Below are 22,240 nucleotides of genomic sequence, written 5' to 3'. Positions count from 1 at the left end.
ATCTGCAGAAGAGAAGAATGAGGGGGGATTTGATAGCTGCTTTCAACTACCTGAGAGGTGGTTCCAGAGAGGATGGTTCTAGACTATTCTCAGTGGTAGAAGAGGACAGGACAAGGAGTAATGGTCTCAAGTTGCAGTGGGGGAGGTTTAGGTTGGATATTAGGAAAAACTTTTTCACTAGGAGGGTGGTGAAACACTGGAATGCGTTACCTAGGGAGGTGGTGGAATCTCCTTCCTTAGAAGTTTTTAAGGTCAGGCTTGACAAAGCCCTGTCTGGGATGATTTAATTGGGGATTGGTCCTGCTTTGAGCAGGGGGTTGGAGTAGATGACCTCCTGAGGCCCCTTCCAACCCTGATATTCTATGATTCTATGATTCTTGATTGGTCTCTCCCTCTCTATCCAGAGAGGCAACAAACAGAGAGATCAAACAAAACTGCTTCCGCCCCTCCCCCCCGATTTTAAAGTATCTTTTTTCCTTATTGGTCCTTTTGGTTAGGTGCCAACCAGGTTATTTGAGCTTCTTAACCCCTTACAGGTAAAGGGATTCTGTACCTCTGGCCAGGAGGGATTTTATGTTACTGCGTACATAAAGGTTGTTACCCTTCCCTTTATGTTTATGACAAAAGCTTGTAATGCCTTTTCCCCTCACCCACTTGTCTAACAAATCCCTCATTTCATTTACATAGGCCACATTACTTAATCCAGATCCCCTCTTAAAACTCCTCAATTTTACCCTATAGGTTTCAGGTGTAATCTGGAACTGTTTCAAAACCAGTTCCTTAAATTTACCACAGTTTGAAGCATCATCAGCTGGCATCTTACTGACTATGTATAGAGCTCTCCCAGTCACTTTTGCAACCAATGTACTCATCTTTTGATCTTCAGGAATTGCATGGAGAGTGCACAGTCTCAAAGCATAGGTGCTGACTTTTGGTTTTGCTGGTGGGTGCCCCATCCCAGCTCTGCCCCCTTCCCCAAGACCCTGCCCTCACTCTGCCCCACTCCACCTCTTCCTGCCCCCCTTCTGCTCCCTCCCCTTAGGTCCTCTCCCTGAGCATCTCCTGCCCATGGCTTACTCCTTTCTGCCCCCTCCTGCATTGAAGGTGAGGTGTGTGTGTTTGGGGGGCTCAGCCTCCCCCCAAAACTGGCAATTTTCAGCATATTTATACACTTCTTTCATATTCTGTTATTGAATGTCTATCATTGGCATCTTAACAATGTAATCATTATTAAAATAGTAGTGAAATATATCATTACATTATCATGAATTACAGTATATTTAAATCATTATACTCCTCTACATGCTGTCTTCACTAAAATCCCAGTGTAAAGACATTACATTCACTCTGGGCTTCACACCTGCTTAGGGCCTGTTTGGGAGCTGAGGGCCACTGATGGCTGTGGGAAGAAGATGGATGGGAGGGACAAGCAGTGGAGTGTCTTTCCCCTCTCCCTTCCTCTTTCTCCTCTCCCTGTCACTCTCCCTGCCCCTTTCCCTTTCTCTTGTTTCTTCTCTACGTCCTTCCTCCCCTTCCTGATGTTTTCCCCTTCTTGCTTCCCACCCATGTCCCTTTTCCCATCTCTCTCTTCTCCCTACCTCCTGACGGCTCTGTCTAGTAGCTGCTCCCACACACACACTCAAAGTGGCAGAGGAAGTTTCCCCTCCTTGGGTGGGAAGGTTGCCTAGTGGTTAGGGCACAGGCCTCAGGCTCAGGTGTTCTGGGTTTGATTCTCTGCTCTGCCAGACTCCCTGCTTAGTCTTGGGAAAGTCACTTCACCTCTGTGTGCCCTAGATCACACAAGCCAAATGGGGCCAATACTGACCCTGCCTCCTAGGCTAAATCCATTCATGGCTGTGTGATGATGGGGAAAATGGAGATACCAATGTGAGTAGATTTGGGCTTAATTTCTCCACAGCCTGAGAGTGAAAGCCAGGTCCACACAGGGGGGACAGGAGAGAGAGGGGCTCAGGCCAGCTCCGCACAGAGTGGGGTCGGGGCTTCAGCCCTGCAGCTTCTGCCACTAGGGTGGCTGGGGCTCCAGAGCAGGAGACTTCAGCCCCACATCTTCTGCCAGGGTCCAGGGCTTCTTCTCCCCACCCCAGTGCGGCTCCTGCTGGGGTCCGGAGCTTCTCATCCTCCCACTCTCTCCCCCCCCCCCCGTGCAGGTCCTGCCAGGGTCCAGGGCTTCTCCTCCCCTCTCCCAACATGGCTCCTCTCCCCCTACCTCCGTGGTTCCTGCTGGGATCCAGGGCTTCTCCTCCCCCCCAGCAAGGCTCACGCCAGGATCCTGGGCTTCTCCTTCCCCACCCACCCCAGCGCAGCTCCTGCCAGGGTCCAGGGCGTCTCCTCCCCTCATCAACCACTGCACCCAGACCTAGCCTAGCTGGGCTCCCTTGGGTCACCTGATGCCTGCTGGGGCCGGAGTCAAGCCTGGCTGGCAGGGAGCAACCATACATGTGTACGACATGATCATCAGCCCAAGAGGTGTGGGACAGCCCTAGGTGAGCAGGGGCTGGCTGTGCTGCTGCTGCTGATAGCCGCGCACTCCCACCCATGCCTAACACTAAGGCTTTTTTTTTTTTCTTCTTTTGGTGAGACTCACTCACCCCCTGCTTGAGCAGGGAGGCAGGAAACAGTTGATCTGAGCCTGCCTGCCAAACAACTGATCGCACTGTATGGTCATACCAGACCTTCTGCCTCCTTTGGACTCTGGCTAGATTCTCCCTAGCCAAGCCCATGAGCTCAGTGACCTTTTCCCAGAAAGTCAGTACATACTCCACCCCTGATTCTCCATTGCTGAAGGCATTCCCTATCATTCCCTACCATTCATCTCTCATCAGATCCAGGGGTCCCCTGAATCTCCTCCCATACAGCAAGTCAAAAGGGGAGAACCCTCTCGATTCCTGGGGCACTTCCCTGTACGCAAACAGCAGGTGGGGTAAATACTTGTTCCAGTCCTGTGACTGCTGGTTCATAAAGGTTTTCAGCATCATCTTTAGAGTCCCATTGAACCTCTTCACCAGCCCGTTGGACCGAGGGTGATATAGGCATATTTATGCAGCCCCAGGTATGCTGGACCCCACACTTCTCCTACAAGCAGTGGAGAAGGGTTGGAATGAAACTGGACCCCTGGTTACTACAGAGGATTTTTTCCCTTCTGTCTGGTAGGTCTTGCCCACATGCTCAGGGTCTAACTGATCACCATATTTGGGGTTCAGGAAGGAATTTTCCCCCAGATCGGATAGGCAGAGACCTGGGTTTTTTTTGCCTTCCTCTGCAGAGTGGAGCATGGGTCACTTGCAGGTTTAAAATAATGTAAACAGTGGATTCTCTGTAACTTGAAGTCTTTAAGCCATGATTTGAGGACTTCAGTAACACAGCCAGAGGTTAGGGTCTATTTCAGGAACGTGTGAGGTTCTATGGCCTCCGATGTGCAAAAGGTCAGACTAAATGATCATGCCGGTCCCTTCTGACCTTAAAGGCTATTAGTCTAAGCAGGCAAGGTCTCTGCTGTGGAGTCAAACCCTGTTGATGAACAAAAAGACAAACACTGTGTTGAAGTGGAGCTAATGGTAAAAGTAAAAATATAGTGAACCCAAATAATAACAACCTATTTCAGAATTACCCCCGAAGCAACGTTTGTGACAGCACCTCTGCTTACAGCAAGTGCCCCCCCCCCCCACTTTATCTTCTCCTCAGTCAGTCTGCTTGATCGTCAATCATTTAGTTTTGCTAACATGACTTGTTTGGCTGTTTTATTTCCTTTAGCATGTGGTCAGATCAAAAAAGTGGCTAAAAACAACATTACGTTTATTTGACCAGCGAACTTCAACTTACTGTTTGTTTTTGTAACGGGGCGAGACTCACCCCTGCGGCGCCTCCTGTTGGTCATCCTGGGAATTAGATCTTTTGACCCAGAGAGCCCTCTGAAGGCTGATGCCCCACTGCCACTGGCCCCTGTGTCCCTTGTCCTCAGGTGATGCCCCCTAGCAGTACACCTACTCTCTAGGTCTCCCCACCCAGGGGAACCCCCACCCACTATCCCCACCTCGCCTCAGTGGCTACCTCCAGTCACCATCTAGCCACCTTTCACTGGGGCCAACTGCAGTCTGTATAAGCCAATCATCAGAGGCAAAGGGAGTCTGGACCAGCTGCCTCTGCCTACCCTGGGCTGCACCCTTGCACCTTTCTGGCCTTTGACAAAGCTGCAGCCTGGGGCTTTTCCAGGCAGGAGCTCCCCAGCTCCCTTGCCCTAGTCTCCTGCCCTGCTCCCCTCAGGTACTTTGTTCAGCTTCCCAGCACACAAGCCCTTCTCCCTCTAGAGACAGAGAGAGGCTGTCTGCTCCTGGCCCACTGCCCTCTTATAAGGGCCAGCTGGGGCCTGACTGGGGTGTGGCCAGAGCTGAGGCTGCTTCTCCATTCAGCTTTCCCCAGCCACAGCCCTCCCCCAAGGCTGCTTTTAACCCTTCCGGGCAGGAGCGGGGTGACCACCCCACTACAGGTTTATAAAGTGCAAGGTCACTAAGTGCACTCAGCCTTGGATGGACAGGAAACTGGCTTTATTTATTCTGACAGATTTCAGAGTAGCAGTCTGTATCCACAAAAAGAAAAGGAGTACTTGTGGCACCTTAGAGACTAACAAATTTATTTGAGCATAAGCTTTCATGAGCTACAGCTTACTTCATCGGATGCATTCAGTGGAAAATACAGGGGGAGATTTATATACACAGAGAACATGAAATAATGGGCGTTACCATACACACTGTAATGAGAGTGATCAGGTAAGGTGAGCTATTACCAGCAGGAAAGCAGGGGTGGGGGGGAACCTTTTGTAGTGATAATCAAGGTGGGCCATTTCCAGCAGTTGACAAGAACGTCTGAGGAACAGCAAGGTGGGGGGGGGGGGAATAAAGATGGGGAAATAGTTTTACTTTGTGTAATGACAGATCCACTCCCAGTCTTTATTCAAGCCTAAGTTAATTGTATCCACTTTGCAAATTAATTCCAATTCAGCAGTCTCTCATCCGAGAACACTTCAATCTCTTTGGTCACTCAATTACAGACTTAAAAGGGGCAATTCTTCAACAAAAAAACTTCAAAACCAGACTCCTTGATTAACACTACAAAAGGTTCCCCCCTCCCCCCCACTCTCCTGCTGGTAATAGCTCACCTTACCTGATCACTCTGGTTACAGTGTGTATGGTAACACACATTGTTTCATGTTTTCTGTGTATATAAATCTCTCCACTATATTTTCCACTGCATACATCCAATGAAGTGAGCTGTAGCTCATGAAAGCTTATGCTCAAATAAATTTGTTAGTCTCTAAGGTGCCAAAAGTACTCTTTTTCTATTTATTCTACTGCACACATCAACCTCAGTAATAAAAGCCCAAATCTGGAGTGATGTTGAGGTGCTGAAGCCCAGAGATTCTGCAATCAGCTACTTCTTTTGATGGGGCTACAATCAGGATGGAACTCAGCTTGCTCTGCTATCAATGAATTGGCTCAGCAAAGTGGAAGGGCAGCCTTGCTGTTAGGATGCAGAAGTTCTGAGTTCATTTCCTGGCCTTTCCACAGATTCCCTTTGTGACACTTTAGAAGCTCTGTGCCTCCATTTCACAGGGTGTTGTGAGGATCAGCTCATTAGCGTATCCAGAGTGCTCATCTGGTAGGATTCTGGGAAGCCAAGTAAGTAAAGTAACAGTGTCAGACCTGCTTTGTCAATAAACAGGTAGATTGGCCTTGAATATGCACAGAGCTGATGAAAGGGCCTTTGTCACATAATTGTAATCCTTTTCTGAGTATAACTACATTTTATATTTCACATGAAATAATAGCAAATAAAACCTCTTCTATTGCAGTGATCTCCTAACAGGCAGCTAATCAAGCAACTCATTATAAGCTCCAATGATCATATTTGTTATACTGTTGAAAGTCTAGTTCACTGAATGTAAGATCCCACTTGCTTTAATTCCTATGTTAATGCTATTTGTCCAAAAGAGAAGAAGTGCACACTGAGAAGTGATGCATCAGAGTTGAACATGCAGAGCTGAAATGGGCCCGTAACACTCAGGAGTTCTAAGCTCATAGACTTTAAGATCAGAAGGGGACCATCATGATCAAATAGTCTGACCGCCTGCACATTACAGGCCACAGAACCTTGCCCATAAGCTGTTTGATTTTGCATGAAGACCCTGCCTTTTGGCTTTTAATAATAATAGCCTATATCAATGGTTTCTTGGTTTGTTTCTTGCAGTGCAAAAGATATGAAGCATCATCTGGATTTCTTACTGCAGAAGCCTGATTCATGCGAGCACAGCTCTTCCCACAGCAAGAAGGAGAAAATGGCTCCAGCCCAGAGGTAAGAGAAAAGCCAGCAGCAGGAATGGCAGGGCCTGATGCTGAAGGGAGCGTTTGCTCCTTCGTTACAGTAGTTCACTAGCATTCCTGGTGGTGCCACAGCAGGACAGTAGCAGGCAGAACACAGGGCTGGATGGTTATGGTACGTCCCAGAACTGAAGGAGGCAGCACAAAGGACTAGATGGAGATGGTACATCCTAGGTAGGGTTGCCAACCTTCCAGGATTGGCCAGGAGTCTCCAGAAATTAAAGATTAATCTTTAATTAAAGATTATGTCATGTGATTACATCTCCAGGAATACATCCAACCAAAATTGGCAACCCTAGTCCCAGGATGCAGCAGGCAACACACAGGGCTAGGTGGATATGACACATCTCAGGACAGAGGGGGGCAGTACATATGTCCTGATACAGAGCAGGCAGCATGCAGGGCTAGGAGGTTATGGTACATCCCAGGACAAAGGATGCAGCATGCAGGACTCTTGGACCATTGGCCTATTGTGGTGTGTCAATTCTACGTTCTTTGTGCCTTTAGCCAAATTAACAGTACCCCCTACAGTCTCAGGAAATCACCCAGTTGGATTCACTGACTTGAACCTAAAGGCCAATCTCTACTCAGTGCTCCTGAGAGAGGCAAACAACCCCAAACTCTACTCAAGTCCATACGGACCATCCCTGGGGAAATTTCCCCAGCCCCTTCTGGTGGTGTGTGCTGTGTTGTGCATGTGAACTAGACTCTCCATAGAGCTCTACCTGAACTCAGAAGATCAGTGATGAACACCCCTCCTGTGGCTATCCCAGTGATGTGGAATGGGTCAGTGCATTTAGGGACAGAGTCCTGGTGGTGATGTACTGGAGGGCTAAGCAAAAGTCCTAGTCAACTCCACACTCCATCTATCCCTTTGTCCCCTCCTAGAGTTAGCCACAAGAAAGTCCAGAAATGGGCTGACTGTTTGGAGAACCTGTTACATCATAACAGTAAGTAGATGGGGCCACTGTGCTGGAGGGATCTGGGGAGAGAACATATTCTGTACTGTTGACTATTTGGTATGATGAGTGATCCTAGGCTGGTGCCGCATGGTACAACTCCAGGCTAGGGAAGGTCACAGGCACAGAGGGCAGTGGAGCTGGAGTGGAGACAGGTTCCACTGCATGTAGACTTGGCAGAAGGCAGACTCAAGACCTGTTGGTGGCTATGAGAACAGACCATGGCATTCGCACTGAACTATCCCTTATTGGTAAAGCAGCACGTGCTCTAAGGAAGTTGGGAACAGATGAAATCTCATCCTCAGGCTGTGTGGGGAACTCAAGGGACCCACAATTTCCCAAACATGGAGGGAGTGGCTCTGCCTTGGTCCCAGACTGTGGTCAGTGTCAGCTCTGCTGCTGACCCCAGCACGTCTCACATTTCTGTCCTATTCACCCTGAAAGAAGGCAAATGTTGGGCCATAGTCGTCCCTGATGCAATTCCATTGAAGCTAGCTGCGTTAAACCAGAGTGAATTTGGCCAATCTTGTTTCCTGGCCTCACAAGCTTGTCCCAGCGCTCAGCTCTGGTTGTTTTCCTGGGGCCAGTTCCACAGAATTCACCCCTGTTGGCCTATTGTGGGCATGCAGCCAGGACATGTGCAGCTCCAGGCCTTCCTGAAGTTTGTTCTCAGGGTAAAGCTTGTCATGGGTGACACGAAGGTCAGGCAGTGATGGACATATCTCCAGCTGCTCAAGTACAAGCCCCTCTCACCCTGCGCTGCAGCCCCTGGGCTCTGTGCCACCAAGCCAGAGAGGTTCCCAGGCCTGGAATCACACACTGTGCATTAATGGCCTGCCTGGGATCGGCTGGGACAGGGTCTATCTGTGTGCTCCTGTTGGCTGCCCCAGGAAAGGTCACTGCTTGGGAGTTGGTGCCTGAGGGGCCATGCTATTTGCCTGCCCCGAGGCCTCACTGTGCCAGCCATTTACCAGCTCTGGAAATCCCAAGAGGAAGACCAAGCCAAACACGCAGCCTCTGCGGTGAGGAGCTGCTGTCTGCGGATTTCTGGGCAGCAGCCCATTGGCTACTTGGGATCACCCTAACACAGCTAAGAGAAGCTAGCAGCCGAGGGGACTCACTTGCTTCCTATTGCTTTCACCCCATCTGCAGGTGGGCTGGCTGCTTTCCGGGCTTTCCTCAAGTCTGAGTACAGTGAGGAGAATATTGAGTTCTGGGTGAGCTGCGAGGAGTACAAGAAAACCAAATTGCCAGCCAAGCTTAGCCCCAAGGCCAGGATGATTTACGAAGAGTTCATCTCTTTGCAGGCTACTAGAGAAGTAGGTGGAGCACCCTCTAGAGAACCCTCAGCTCAGGGCTAAGCAGAGTGGGCAGCTGGCCCTACAACAGCACGTCTCCTGAGAATTTGGCCCTGGCTCTTCAGAGCGGTGGCGGAGGGGCTTTGCTGTGTGGACAAAATGCCAGTCAAAAGTGCAGCTGAACTATGGCACTTTCACTGCTTTAAATGAGCTCTTCTCAGAGGGGCTCAGTCCCCACCTTATGCACTCCAAATGTCAAAACAAGGAGAAGAGGACCAGACAAACGGAGGTTCCCCATGCGCATTCCATGCACCTGAAAGAATCTATCCCGGGGACATGCCACCCTGCCCCTCAGTGTCCCAAAGAAGGGAAAATACCCTTCCCAACCCCAGACTTGGGGAGCCACTCATGCAAATAATCCCATTTGTAGCTGGAGATCCCACTGCGGTCCAAGCAGCCCCCCTTTACTTCCACTGAGTTCTGACTGGGTGGATTCTGCAGTGAGAGCCAACCCTTTCTAGGTGCATTTAACAGACTAGCTGGGAAAATATCTGGAGCAAACCCTGGCTCTCCATTCCTTGCCTGGCTGCATCCAGACCAGCCTGTGCTAATCTCTCCCTCCCTTCCTGCACATGGGAAGTGACCAGCCACAATGTTCTCAAGCCCACCCTGTTGTGCTTCAGTGAGGCTCAGAGAAAAATCTTCATCCTCATGGAGAAGGATTCTTACTGCCACTTCCTCAAATCTCACTTCTACCTCGACTTGGTCAGCCCATCTACAACTACTTGTGCGACTGAGAGCCACAAAAGAGCTACGTCTCCCGCCTTAGCCTGCTCCTCCTCTCTGGTCCCTCAGTGTGCTTAGCTCTGAGTGGGGAGCTGGCAGGTCTTCTGGGACTCTGGGGATGCATGCCAGCAAAGCACTCCTTGGCATGAAACATTGTTGCCAAGAGCTGTCTGCGGTCCTCACCTGTACCCACTGTCTAATTCAGCACCGGTAATTCCAGCCACCACTAGTTTGAGCATCAAAACGCATCATCTACTCAGCCACCATCAGCGCATGAGCCCCTGGAGACAGGTTTCCTGACACTCAAAGTCAATGGCAACGTTAAGGGTTAAAGCATCAAGTGTGCATTGTGTTCTTTCCATGTGGCTCCCAAAGCACTAATGTGCAGGCCCTGCTCAGCAGTGCTTTATTACCAAGGCCTTAGGCCTATGTGGGTGTGACCTGTATACCCAGGAATGGGGGCCGAGGGGACAAACACTCCCTGGACTAGAGTACATGTCCTTGTGTGAGTGTGTATCTGCTCTCTCCTGCAGTTGCCAACTCCCTAAATGTTTAGATGCCTGCAACGTGAGGCTCATGGCTGGGGGTCCCTGTGTCACCTCTAGGGTAAGCACAGGGAGAGACAAGAAACACTGTATCTCCCTGACTTACCCAGGCAGGCAGGAGCCAGCCCAGGGGAAGGTCTGTTAGACACAGGAAAACCATGGCACAATGCCCATGCTGTGCCATTGTGTGGGCTGTAGGACCATGTAGGTTATGGTTTGCTTGTACCCTGGCAGTGGTCCTTTCTGAGGCAGCGTGTGTGGAAAGATGTATCATTGCTGAACCTTGGTTTATGATCTCACATTATTTGCAGAGTCTCCAGATTATCCAGGGTTTCTCCAGTGCCTGTTTAACAAACACACCTTCTGGGTGTGGTGTTGTGTTCCATCTAGTGGCACAGAGACCACTTAGAGAGAGAGTTAAATGAGTCTGTGGTAGAGGCTCATGCACTAAGCCCCAGTTCAATCCCGACGACGACCAGGGTCCGCTCACACCTGCTTACAGCCGGGCATGGGGAGATGTTACACCATTAGCAAGTCAATTCAGGAACAGTTCCAAGTTTATTTTATATGGCAACTGCCAGGTTACACATTTTCAGTCTAACCAGCCCACCCGCTGCCATGCCTCTGAGAGGATTGTGATGGTCAACTCTTCCTCTGCTGCTGCAGGTTTACTTCAGGCCCCTGAGACAGCCTGCACCCTGGAGCCACCCAGCCTGTTTCCCTTCCCATCTTCCCTGTGGAATGATGCTGCAGCCACTGCATGGAACAAACCACACAAAACCTTTAGCAATACTTTTGGGAAATCTTCCCCTCCCAGCCCTGCAAATCTGCACACTGGGTGTAACACCCAGAGAGAGCCCCTTGAATGGGGTCTGTGTTGTCCTGGGTTGCCCAGCCCCCTACCAGAGCTCTTTTGGCTGTGCTTGGCTCTCACCACTGCCTGAGCTCCGTAGACTGGGTTTGGTGCTAACCCCTGCCTGAGCTCTGCTTAAAGGCAGGGTGAATAGACTGCAAAGTTTATCAGTGATGATTTTATGTTTTCCTCCATGTCACTAATAAAAATGTAAAATAATGTAAGTATAAGAACTGATCTTTGCAGGACCCCACTAAAAACAAACTCTGGTTGAAGATGGTTCCCTGTTTACAATTACATTCTTAGACCTAACAGTTAGCCAGTTTTTAAATCCATCTAATTAAATCTATGAGAAAGATATACAAAGTAAGACTGCATATATTTGCTTGCTTATAATTTTGAAGAAGGCAATATAAATGAAAATAAAAAAGTATGTGGGTGTTTGAGGGTGACTGGTGTGATGTTATAAGGACAATGATATTGAGCAAATATTCTGCATGAATTTTATTTACTGGTTAAAGTTGTCTTAAGGCTCCAAAACTGATATAGAAAAGTAAATGCAAAGTAATGCACATTGAAAAATATAGTCCCAACTATACATACAAAATGATGGGGTCTAAATTAGCTGTTTTCACAATGACTCCATGATCTTTCTCAAGTGGTTAGTTCTCTGAAAACAGCTGCTCAATGTGTAGCAGCAGTCAAAAAAGCTAACAGAATGTTAGGAAACATTAGGAAAGGGATAAATAAGACAGAAAATGTCATAATGCCATATAAATCCATGTTAACTGTGTGCAGATCTGGTCAGACTATCTCAAAAATATATTGGAATTGAAAAAGATACAGAGAAGTGCAACAAAAATGCTTAGGGATATGGAACAGCTTCCATATGAGGAGACACTAAAAAAGACTGGGACTTTTCAGCTTGGAAAGAGACAACTGGGGGGGATATGGCAAAGGTCTAAAAAATCCTGACTGATGAAGAGAAGGTGAATAAGGAAGTGTTATTTATGCCTTCACATAACACAAGAACCAAGGATCACCCAATGAAATTAATACCCAGCAGGTTTAAAACAAACCTAGTGAAGTACTTTTTCCACATAATGCACAATCAACCTGTGGAACACATTATCAGATGGATGTTGTGAAGGCCAAAGTTATAAAGTTATAAAAAGTTATAAAAGTTATAAAGTTATAAAGTTCCACGGTATGCATCTGATGAAGTGAGCTGTAGCTCACGAAAGCTCATGCTCAAATAAATTCGTTAGTCTCTAAGGTGCCACAAGTACTCCTTTTCTTTCTGCGAATACAGACTAACACGGCTGTTACTCTGAAAGTTATAACAGGGTTCTAAAAAGAATTAGATAATTTCATGGAGGATAGGTCCATCAATGGCTATTATCCAAGATGGTCAGGTTTGCAACCCCATACTCTGGATGTCCCTAGATAGACTCTAACTGCCAGAAGCTGGGAGTGGATGACAGGGAATGGATCACTTGATGATTGCCTGTTCTGTTTATTCCCACTGAAGCACCTGGCATTAGCCACTGTTGGAAGATGGGATACTGATCTAGCTGGACCATTGGTCTGACATAGTATGACCATTCTTATGATACCTCAAGGCTTGGACTGTGAATATCTTGCTATATTATCTCTTGATTGTTCTAAACTTACATATAAACTTAAAATATGGTTTTAATTGGTGTTTGCATACAAAATTTTCTCTCTTTATATAGGAATTAGATACAGTGCTCCTGTCAGCTAATTTCTAAGTTATCTCCAAAAAACCCTAAAGTTTCCATGTGTGTAAGTAGTCCCTAGTATCATGGTTGAAGCTGCCCCACCCTCCCAATCTGATATGGAGCCCTGTGATTGGGCCTTCAGTGGCCAGGCAGCCTAGTGGCTAGATTGTTGATTAGGAGGCTGTAGGGGGACCAGACCCCTCCTTCTCCCTCAGGTCCTGGCACAGGGTCCTGTGTCACTCAAACCCCTAAACAGGGGAGATGGATCTTTTTCCCAGCTGTGAGGAGACAGGGGGGTTCAGAACCTCTTTTCCTGGGCTGCTCTCTATGAAAGTCCTTTTAGTTTGGGGTGAGGCCCCATTGGGCCAGTTACCCCACAGTTGTGGCATACCCACAGGCTCCCACTGAGAGGGGAAGACTTACTTGCCTTCAGTGGCTGCATTGGCTGGTAGGGTTGTCAGTCTATGCCTTCAAACAGAGAACTCCTGCCTCTTCACCAGTCAGCCCCTAACTGAGGCAGGCTCCCTTCTTTTCTCCCCACTCCAGGCCTGGCATTGGCTGCAGGTATAACAGGGTGGGGCTAGCTGAACCCACAGGTTTTCTTTAACCCCTGCTGTGCCAGGCAGCAGTTTCTCTGCTCCTTCACAGACCCCTGCAGTTACTGAGGGGGAAATGCAGCTCGGTTTGTTCCCTGACTGGATGGCAGGGATATCTGAAATGGGACAAAGCAGGAATGGGAAATAGTGTATTTTCCTGGAGGGTTTTCAGCCAAAAAGTCTTTCATTCTAAATTGTGTGAACCAGCTGTGATTTCTGTGATGACCCATCAGGAGACTGTGAAGCATAAATACCCAGCATCTCAAACTGGACTTGGGGCAGGGAGATGCAAATGCATCCTGGAGCAGGTGTTCAAGAATTCAGAATAATTGGCCACATTCTGGTTTCCACGGGCCTCATGATATTTCTGACCCAAAGTGTTCAAGTTTGTCAGATAGACCCAAGCCATCACTAGCCTGGCTGCAAGATGAAGGCAGTTTATTTACCCTCCAGGCAGAGGATTATTGCTTTGTCTGGTGAGTTTCCAGCATCCCATGGGCCAGTCCATCCCTGGGCTCCACTGTCCTACACCATGATCTGCCAGAGACCCCTCTACTTTTCTGCTGGTCCTTGCCAACATAGGCCAGTGTGTGGAACCCAGGCCACCCCCACCCCACGGCATGCTGGCAGCATGAAGTGGTTGATGCTGATCTGGGTGATGTTCCAAAACAGGTGCATTCCCATTTGTTAGTGTGAGCTCAGGTATCTGTGCTTCACTGCGCTGCTCTCACTGCAGCTCCTGGCACATTTATCCCATGTCCCATTCATGTGATCAGCAGGATGCAGGAGCTGGTGCCTGGGCTGACCCTTCAGTGTTTCCCTTGCAAGCGGAAAGTCCTTTACTCTAGTGTTTTATGTAATTTATAGCATGCCACTGCAGCTCATGGGGTTGCAGAGACAAACAGCATCAGATGAACATCCCTGAGTGCAAATACCCACTTCACCCAGCTCCAGTTCCTGGGTTCCCTACTGGGATGAACAGTGAAAAGGGGTTAGAAACTGGCTGTAGATGACCAGCACCAACTCCCCCTGAACTGCAGAACTCCCTGCAGAGCTGATGACTGGGTCCTGGTTCCAGCTCATTGTTCCAAGCTACCCCTCACTTGGTGCACTCTGATCTGCCAGGTAGTGTTTGGTGTTTATGACAGCAGCTGGGTCTGGTCAAGATGCCTGACAGGTGTCTCACAGTGAAGCTGCCAGCCTTTCCTGAAGGAGTGACTTGGGTGCTTATATCTTCTCTTCAAGAACATGCCGCCTCTGTCTGCACAGCCCCATCCTGACCAGATCTCCCTCCCCCGTTCCATAAGTGGTCTTGCAGTGGAATCAGAGACCTGTTCCGTGTGCTTGAGCCACCAGCTTCCCTTCCTGTGCTCTGGTGGGCTGGGGGCTGTGACAGAATATAACCCTGTGTTCACACCCTATGCCCTTTGTAATAATGCTTATACAAGATATGCCCTTGTGAGGTATTATTTAAAAATGCAAATTGCAGCATTATATGTGAAATTATAAACACAAGATGAAATCATGACTAAAAGTATGTTTCCAGAGAAGTCTGGGAAGTGGCCAAACCAGTTCTTCAGAGACAAAGGGGAAGCTGATGCCTGAGCCATGTGTAAACAAGTCTGATGGACAGTTACCTAACAAGTGGCTATTCTTTGTCGGGAAAGGGGGCAGGCAAAAATTTACATCTTAGTGAAGAAACAGCATGGAGTTTCCTTCCACACAGACTGCCTGTCACCTTGCTCTGGCTGGAAATGCTTCTCAAAGTGGATACAGGATTATAGAAAGAAGGGGCAGATATCCCAACGCACCTCCCCTCCCTGCCCATCACATTCACAACTAAAGAGGCAAAGGAAGCAGCCGTTGGACTCTGGGGGAGGGGAACTGACCTAAAGAGTAAAACTGCTGAAAGCACGTGGTGAAAGAACTTTTGTTTTGAATCTAATATAGGTTGTTAGGCACCAGTAAGCATTTTACCTCTATTTTTCTTGTAACGATTTCTGACTTTTATACCTCATAATTTGTACTCACTTAAAATCTCTCTCTTTGTAGTTACTAAACTGGTTTTACTGTTTTATCTAATCCAGAGTGTTCAAGTTGAAGGGTCTGGGTAACTCCATTTGGGGTAACAAGTTATGTGTATATTATTCCCTTAAAGGAATAATGGACTCAGTATATATGTACTGTGCAGGATAGGGCTGGGCAGTACAGGACATATATTTCTGGGGAAAGATCCAGGACTGGGGCTGTGTTGGGGTCACCCTGCAGCATAACCAAGGCTGGTAGGAGCCAAGGTGTGGCTGGCTGGCAGCAGCACACACAGACATGGCTGGGAGTGACTTACATGCTGAAGGCTGTTTATGAGCAATCCAGGATGGAGCCTACTGCAGCAAGACATTGTAAAGGGCAGCCCACGTTACAGGGTAGGGGTGACACAGCTACTCATTGGTCTGGATTGTACCCTGGTATGTCACAGGGGCTCCACAGTGTTGTTGCCTCCCAGACTCTCCCTCTGACCACCCATTCTCTTAGCATTTGTGCTAGGGAGCATGACATGCCAGGGATATCCATCCAGCCAGACATGTCCCTGACCCAGGACCTCTGGGCAATGACAGCACAGTGAGTGCTGCTCACTGATCATAGCATTGACCAGGCAGAGCTCTGTGACCTCCTGAGACATGGGCATTAACATGCTGTCTTGAAGTGCCATGCTAGGCGGGCCCTGCTCCTAGTTTGGCAATCCCTAACCAGGGATCTCACATGGGAGCCGCCCCCCTCCAGACACTTAAAAATCAGCTCCCCACCAGGACAAGTGGGCAAGATTCAAGCACACCAGCACCCAGCTTTGCCCAGGGCAGGCCAAAGAGCTGGCACAGCACCTTTGGATGCAGGGTCTACTCGGTGTGCCATGGGCACCCTTACACAGATGCTTTGTGTCCATATATGATTGCCCTGGCTCTGCCCCTAGCTGTCAGCATGCCTTGGGAGGTCTCCTGGAGCTGAAATACCACTTGCTTTCTCTGGCCTTAAGGAACAGCCTCCTCATGCCCTGCAACAGGGCTCTTTCCTGGCAGCAGTGGATCCTCTGTAGGCTAGAGCACTTAGCAGCAGGGACAATGTCCCTCTTGTATCTGGACTGCCCCTTCTGTGTCAGGGCATTACTGCTTGGAGCTGCCATGTCTTGTCTTGGCTCCTGAATGGCTGTTGTGCTATCAGGGTCCCAGGGCGCTGGAGAGAATCTGTCTCAGCTGCATTCTGTGTCATGCTGCCCTCCGCTGAAACATTCTATATTCACAGCAGACTAGAGACTGATCCCCATGATATACTGCAACTAGCAGAGCTGCCATGCATGCCTCACCTTCACTCCTCAGCTGGGTCTTTCCTTTGGTTTCAGCTCTCCCCACCCACAGCTGGCATTCATTCAAGAGCCAGGTGTCAGCAAATTCTGAATTGCTGTGAAAAGGGACTTTGGGGATTTTTGCCTCATTACTTGCTAAAAACCCTGTGAAAGTGCCAATTCTATCCTTTCACCTGAATAACCCCCTCACTCCATGTGCGGTGATTTGTGTCAAAGGGCTGGGCACCAGAGCTGGGCTAATAATGAGTTTTCTGGCTCCTCAGGAAAAACAAAAAAACAATTTTTAATTTTCACTTTGACCTGATTTGGGGCAGAGGAGAGGAGTGGCACTTCTCTGCCAGAGGAGTGATGCAGGGGGGCTGTCATACTACAGGCCAGGACAGCCAAATGCACAGTATGGGTATGACGTTGCACTCCATATGTTTAATGGAAATATATTTATAAGTGTGAATATGATGTATCTGGAATATGCTTCATGCAAAAGGTCTCTTGTACAGTATCATTACAAAGCTTATGATCTACTGTGTGTGTTCATCCTATTTGTTTGCATGTGTTATTTCTATGTCTGGAGTTAGGAGAATAAGATATATACTTGTGTTACTGATGTAAACAGGTTTCAGAGTAACTGCCGTGTTAGTCTGTATTCACAAAAAGGAAAGGAGTACTTGTGGCACCTTAGAGACTAACCAATTTATTTGAGCATAAGCTTTCGTGAGCTACAGCTCACTTCTGTAGCTCACAAAAGCTTATGCTCAAATAAATTCGTTAGTCTCTAAGGTGCCACAAGTACTCCTTTTCTTTTTGATGTAAACATGTTAAGTGGAAGCCATTAAGGGTGCTTCAGAACCAATGGACTGTGAATGGATTTATTTACCTGCGAGCCTTCCTGTGTACCTGTTTTCTAGCTCTTAGGTAATGAAGAAGGAGGTCTTACAGTGACATGTGACCATGTCACCTGAACTGGAATCCATCTTAAACCTGATGCTTTTCCATTTAGAGGAAGGGGTGGGGACGCAGACAGACAAAAGATTCCCACCGTGTGCCAAAGCTATAAAAGAGGGTGGAACAGAACAAAGGGGACTGCCAATCCTGAGAAATCCCCTAGTTACCACCTGAGCTGGAACTAACAAGGGCTGTACCAGGGGAAAGGATTGGACCCAGACTAAGAAGGAGTCTAATCTGTGAAAGAAGCTTATTGGAGCATCTGAGGGTGAGATTTACCTGTATTCAGTTTCTTAATGTATTAGGCTTAGACTTGCGTGTTTTGTTTTATTTTGCTTGGTAACTTACTTTGTTCTAAAAAGAAAAGGAGTACTTGTGGCACCTTAGAGACTAACCAATTTATTTGAGCATGAGCTTTCGTGAGCTACAGCTCACTTCATCGGATGCATTGAGCTGTAGCTCACGAAAGCTCATGCTCAAATAAATTGGTTAGTCTCTAAGGTGCCACAAGTCCTCCTTTTCTTTTTGCGAATACAGACTAACACGGCTGTTACTCTGAAACCTGTCATTACTTTGTTCTGTCTGTTATTACTTGAAACCACTTAAATCCTACTTTTTATACTTAATAAAATCACTTTTGTTTATTAGTAAACCCAGAGTAAGTGATTAATACCTGGGGGAGTGAACAGCTGCACATATCTCTCTATCAGTGTTATAGAGGGCTGACATTTCATGAGTTTACCCTGTATAAGCTTCATACAGAATAAAATGGATTTATTTGGGGTTTGGATCCCACTGGGAACTGGATGTCTGGTTGCTGGAGTGGTTTTCAGTTAACCTGCTGAGTGGTTTTCAGTTAAAGTCTGCAGCTTTAGGGGCGTGGTTCAAACCTGGGTCTGTGTTGCAGCAGGGTAGCATATCTGGCTCAACAAGACAGGGTTCTGGAGTCCCACGCCATCAGGGAAAACGGGCTCAGATGTAATTCTAGCACCTCAGGTGACAGTCCCAAGGGGGTCTCTGAGACCAAACACATCACAATGGGAAGGGTTGGTCCCAGTCTTTGGTTACCAAGTGGTGGTCTATGGTTACCAGTTGAAGTGTGCTGGGGCTGAAGGGGCTCACACCAGCAATCTGGGGCAGGCCAATCTCCAGTGGTTGCTGGTTCATTTTTTAATCCCCAGGAAATCTCTCTCTCTCTGTTGTAGCAGAGGCCTGGGGCTTCATTTTGCTCTGTGCCTGCTTTCATTTGCCTTTCTAATAAAAGCCAAGTCCTGGAAATGCATTGCTGAAGCTAAGCCTGATACTTGACCTTGATCATAAAGAGATGAAGTAAATAAACAAGCCACAGAGCCATGTCAGTGATAAAATGTTTATATTCTGGTTATATTGAAGGTTACATGCATGTTACAGAACGGACCCAGTTGACCTAGCCTGCACTGCCCTGACATGGCAATGCCTCTGTGGGGGGACACACCCTGTACCATCCTGTCCTGAGGCCATGAGTGTGGATGGATAAGAGCCCCTTGGGGGAGCCACTCAGCACCCTACAAGACAGGCTTTGTCATGGGAGCTGACCCATACAGATGTTCACCTCTTGTAGTGGGATGTGGTTTGGTTTGACATTACATGATGTTAACCTCGTCAGTGCACAAAGGGTAGATTTAAAGAGATTATGGTCCTGAAGATTCTCCAGGTTCTGTACCAGATAGGAAGATACCAGTGAAAGGCTGAATTTTAGCTCAATAAAATACCTGAAACCATTCTACTTCTATTCAGTGCTCATGGCTGTGAGAGGCAATGGGCAAGTGTGAAAAGTGAACAATCTTGTTGTTAGCTAACATGCATTTAAATGGTATGTTTTGATTCACTGACTCACTAAGGACTCAAGTGAAGTTAACATGATTAATATATATATAATGTGTATATAAGAATACAAATATATAATGCTGTATATATCATGCTGATACACGTGTAACATAATAAAAGTAAGAGTAACAGAGAATATATAAAATACTTGATAACAGACACATTATAGATGGTATTGGTCCCATAGCAGATGTTGCTTGGGTTTCAGAATTATCCGCTTCCTCATCAGGTTGTGTCATTTGTCACTTTTCAGGCTGTCTGTATGCCAGAGTGAATAAACAAAGTGAACAGTCTACACAAACACAGCTTTTAGAAATCCCAAATGCTTCTGAGGTCACATTGCACAGGCCCTTCTGTAGCTAATGGAGAACTAGGCTAAATCGGACCTAGTTCAAAATTAAGTATCTAGGAGAGGAGGTTTATCCTTTCTGTCGCAGAAGTGGAGGCCAGGAGGGGCTTCTGATAGACTACACTTTCAAAAGAACTCAAACCCAGGCCCAAGGTGTCTTGCTGCCCAGGTGCCACCAGAGGTTGTTGTGATAGCACATGACAAACTAAAGCAGTTTTTAGGCTACAAACCACATCTCAGCACAGGGCCACCCAGCACATCGCTGTGCTGTCCTAATACAGCCAATATCTGGTTTTTATGGGCATGAGTGCACTGTGCTTTCATGAGACAAAGAGGAATTTTCTAAGGAATTTACTATGAGAGATCTGGTTGACTGGGGAAGATCTGAGAAGTTTGAGTATCTGGTATAAGAGCACAGGTTAGGATGTACCCACCAGTGGTTACCAAAATAACCCACAGCACTTTTCACAGCTTCAACTGTCAGGAAATGGTCAATGTACATCTTATGCCCATGGTTCCTATGGCACATTTGATACCTATGGCATCCCCCTTTCCTTTTAATGAGTGCAAGGCACAGTCCTGACTTCACCATAAATACCCAACCCACCCCAACTTGTTCTCCTGTGTAAATTACCCTGCACAGGATTCAGGGAACAAAGATTACATGTGTTGGAATCCAAATCAGATAGCTACAAGAGTAGGCTTTTAGGATCACATTTTCAAAAGATGCCCTTAAATTTTGGGTGTGAAATGGCTGCCCGTGTTTATGTGATCAGATTGGCTAGTTAGCCCTGAAGTAGCTGTTTTGCAGGCATACATCTGATAAGTAGGCAAACAAGCAGCTGAGCATGTAAAATTTGCATGAACAAATTTGGACACCTGGCAGAAACTGACTAAAAATCTGTGTGTATGTGGGTGATCAAGTGTGTATGTGTGTGCATATATGTGTATGGAGAACTGTGTATTTTAAGCAACCACCCAAAGGACCAGCCAAACCAGATACCTACTGGAGAATGACAGGTTTCAGAGTAACAGCCGTGTTAGTCTGTATTCGCAAAAAGAAAAGGAGTAGTTGTGGCACCTTAGAGACTAACCAATTTATTTGAGCATGAGCTTTCGTGAGCTACAGCTCACTTCATCAGATGCATACCGTGGAAACTGCAGCAGACTTTATATATACACAGAGAATATGAAACAATACCTCCTCCCACCCCACTGTCCTGCTGGTAATAGCTTATCTAAAGTAATCGTCAGGTTAGGCCATTTCCAGCACAAATCCAGGTTTTCTCACCCTCCACCCCCCCACACAAATTCACTCTCCTGCTGGTGATAGCCCATCCAAAGTGACAACTCTTTACACAATGTGCATGATAATGAAGTTAGGCCATTTCCTGCACAAATCCAGGTTCTCTCACTCCCTCACCCCCCTCCAAAAACCCACCCCCATACACACACAGACTCACTCTCCTGCTGGTAATAGCTCATCCAAATTACCAGCAGGAGAGTGAGTCTGTGTGTGTATGGGGGTGGGTTTTTGGAGGGGGGTGAGGGAGTGAGAGAACCTGGATTTGTGCAGGAAATGGCCTAACTTCATTATCATGCACATTGTGTAAAGAGTTGTCACTTTGGATGGGCTATCACCAGCAGGAGAGTGAATTTGTGAGGGGGGGTGGAGGGTGAGAAAACCTGGATTTGTGCTGGAAATGGCCTAACCTGACGATTACTTTAGATAAGCTATTACCAGCAGGACAGTGGGGTGGGAGGAGGTATTGTTTCATATTCTCTGTGTATATATAAAGTCTGCTGCAGTTTCCACGGTATGCATCTGATGAAGTGAGCTGTAGCTCACGAAAGCTCATGCTCAAATAAATTGGTTAGTCTCTAAGGTGCCACAAGTACTCCTTTTCTTTCTACTGGAGAATGACTTTTTAACTAGAGAACTGGAAACGTGCAGATACCTTAAACTAACAAGAAGTCACCCATTGGTGGCAGTCCATAGGGCAGGTCTTACTGGAGAAAGAGAGAGAAGTGGATTAAATATATTGCCAATTAAGACAAGATTTGTTTGGTTAACTTGCGATTACAAATTTGAATTCCTGATGTATCTGTGAGGCATTTCAGTCTTTCCAGCAACATCTTAAACAAGTAAATGACAGGTGGGAGTCTTTCTGCTGGGAGCCCGTTTGAGCCTGCATTTCTGTGTGCACTGTGTGGCCATCTGTGTTATGCAGAGACATACTGAACCAAGCTCATTCTCTGAGATACCTGTACTAAAATCAGTAGAGTTACACCAGGAGTGAATGTGGCCAGCGATGGTATGGCTCTCCTATATTGTAACTGCTGAACCCGTTTTGGTCTTAGCCCCAGTTCTGTTCCTAACCTATTTCCCTTCAAAGCCAGACAGAAAAAGGCTGCTGTTGTGGGGTATTTTCTGCTCTAATCTTTTACTGTCTCAAAGGGGAGGTGAAAGATGTGTGAGGTCCTTTTGCAATGGGTTGGGCCCATTGTGATATTGCCACTGTACCATGTTGCAGGCTGACTGACAGAGGTGTTA

At 47.3% G+C, this 22,240-nt stretch overlaps 1 protein-coding gene across 1 annotated transcript; it reads left to right on the top strand.

The window, feature by feature from the left end:
* Window positions 1–6,265: 6,265 nt before the first annotated feature.
* Window positions 6,266–9,513, top strand: RGS4 (regulator of G protein signaling 4). The gene is made up of 4 exons (XM_077824447.1): window positions 6,266–6,366; window positions 7,281–7,342; window positions 8,504–8,674; window positions 9,251–9,513. Exons 1-4 carry the CDS (start codon window positions 6,272–6,274, stop codon window positions 9,511–9,513), a joined length of 591 nt encoding a protein of 196 aa, XP_077680573.1. The 5' UTR covers window positions 6,266–6,271.
* The last annotated feature ends 12,727 nt before the right edge of the window (window positions 9,514–22,240 follow it).

This window comes from Eretmochelys imbricata, chromosome 8 (genome assembly GCF_965152235.1).
Source record: "Eretmochelys imbricata isolate rEreImb1 chromosome 8, rEreImb1.hap1, whole genome shotgun sequence".
Lineage (NCBI taxonomy): Eukaryota > Metazoa > Chordata > Testudines > Cheloniidae > Eretmochelys > Eretmochelys imbricata.
Note: the sequence above shows the minus strand (reverse complement) of the source record. Positions and strands in the feature narration are given on the sequence as shown.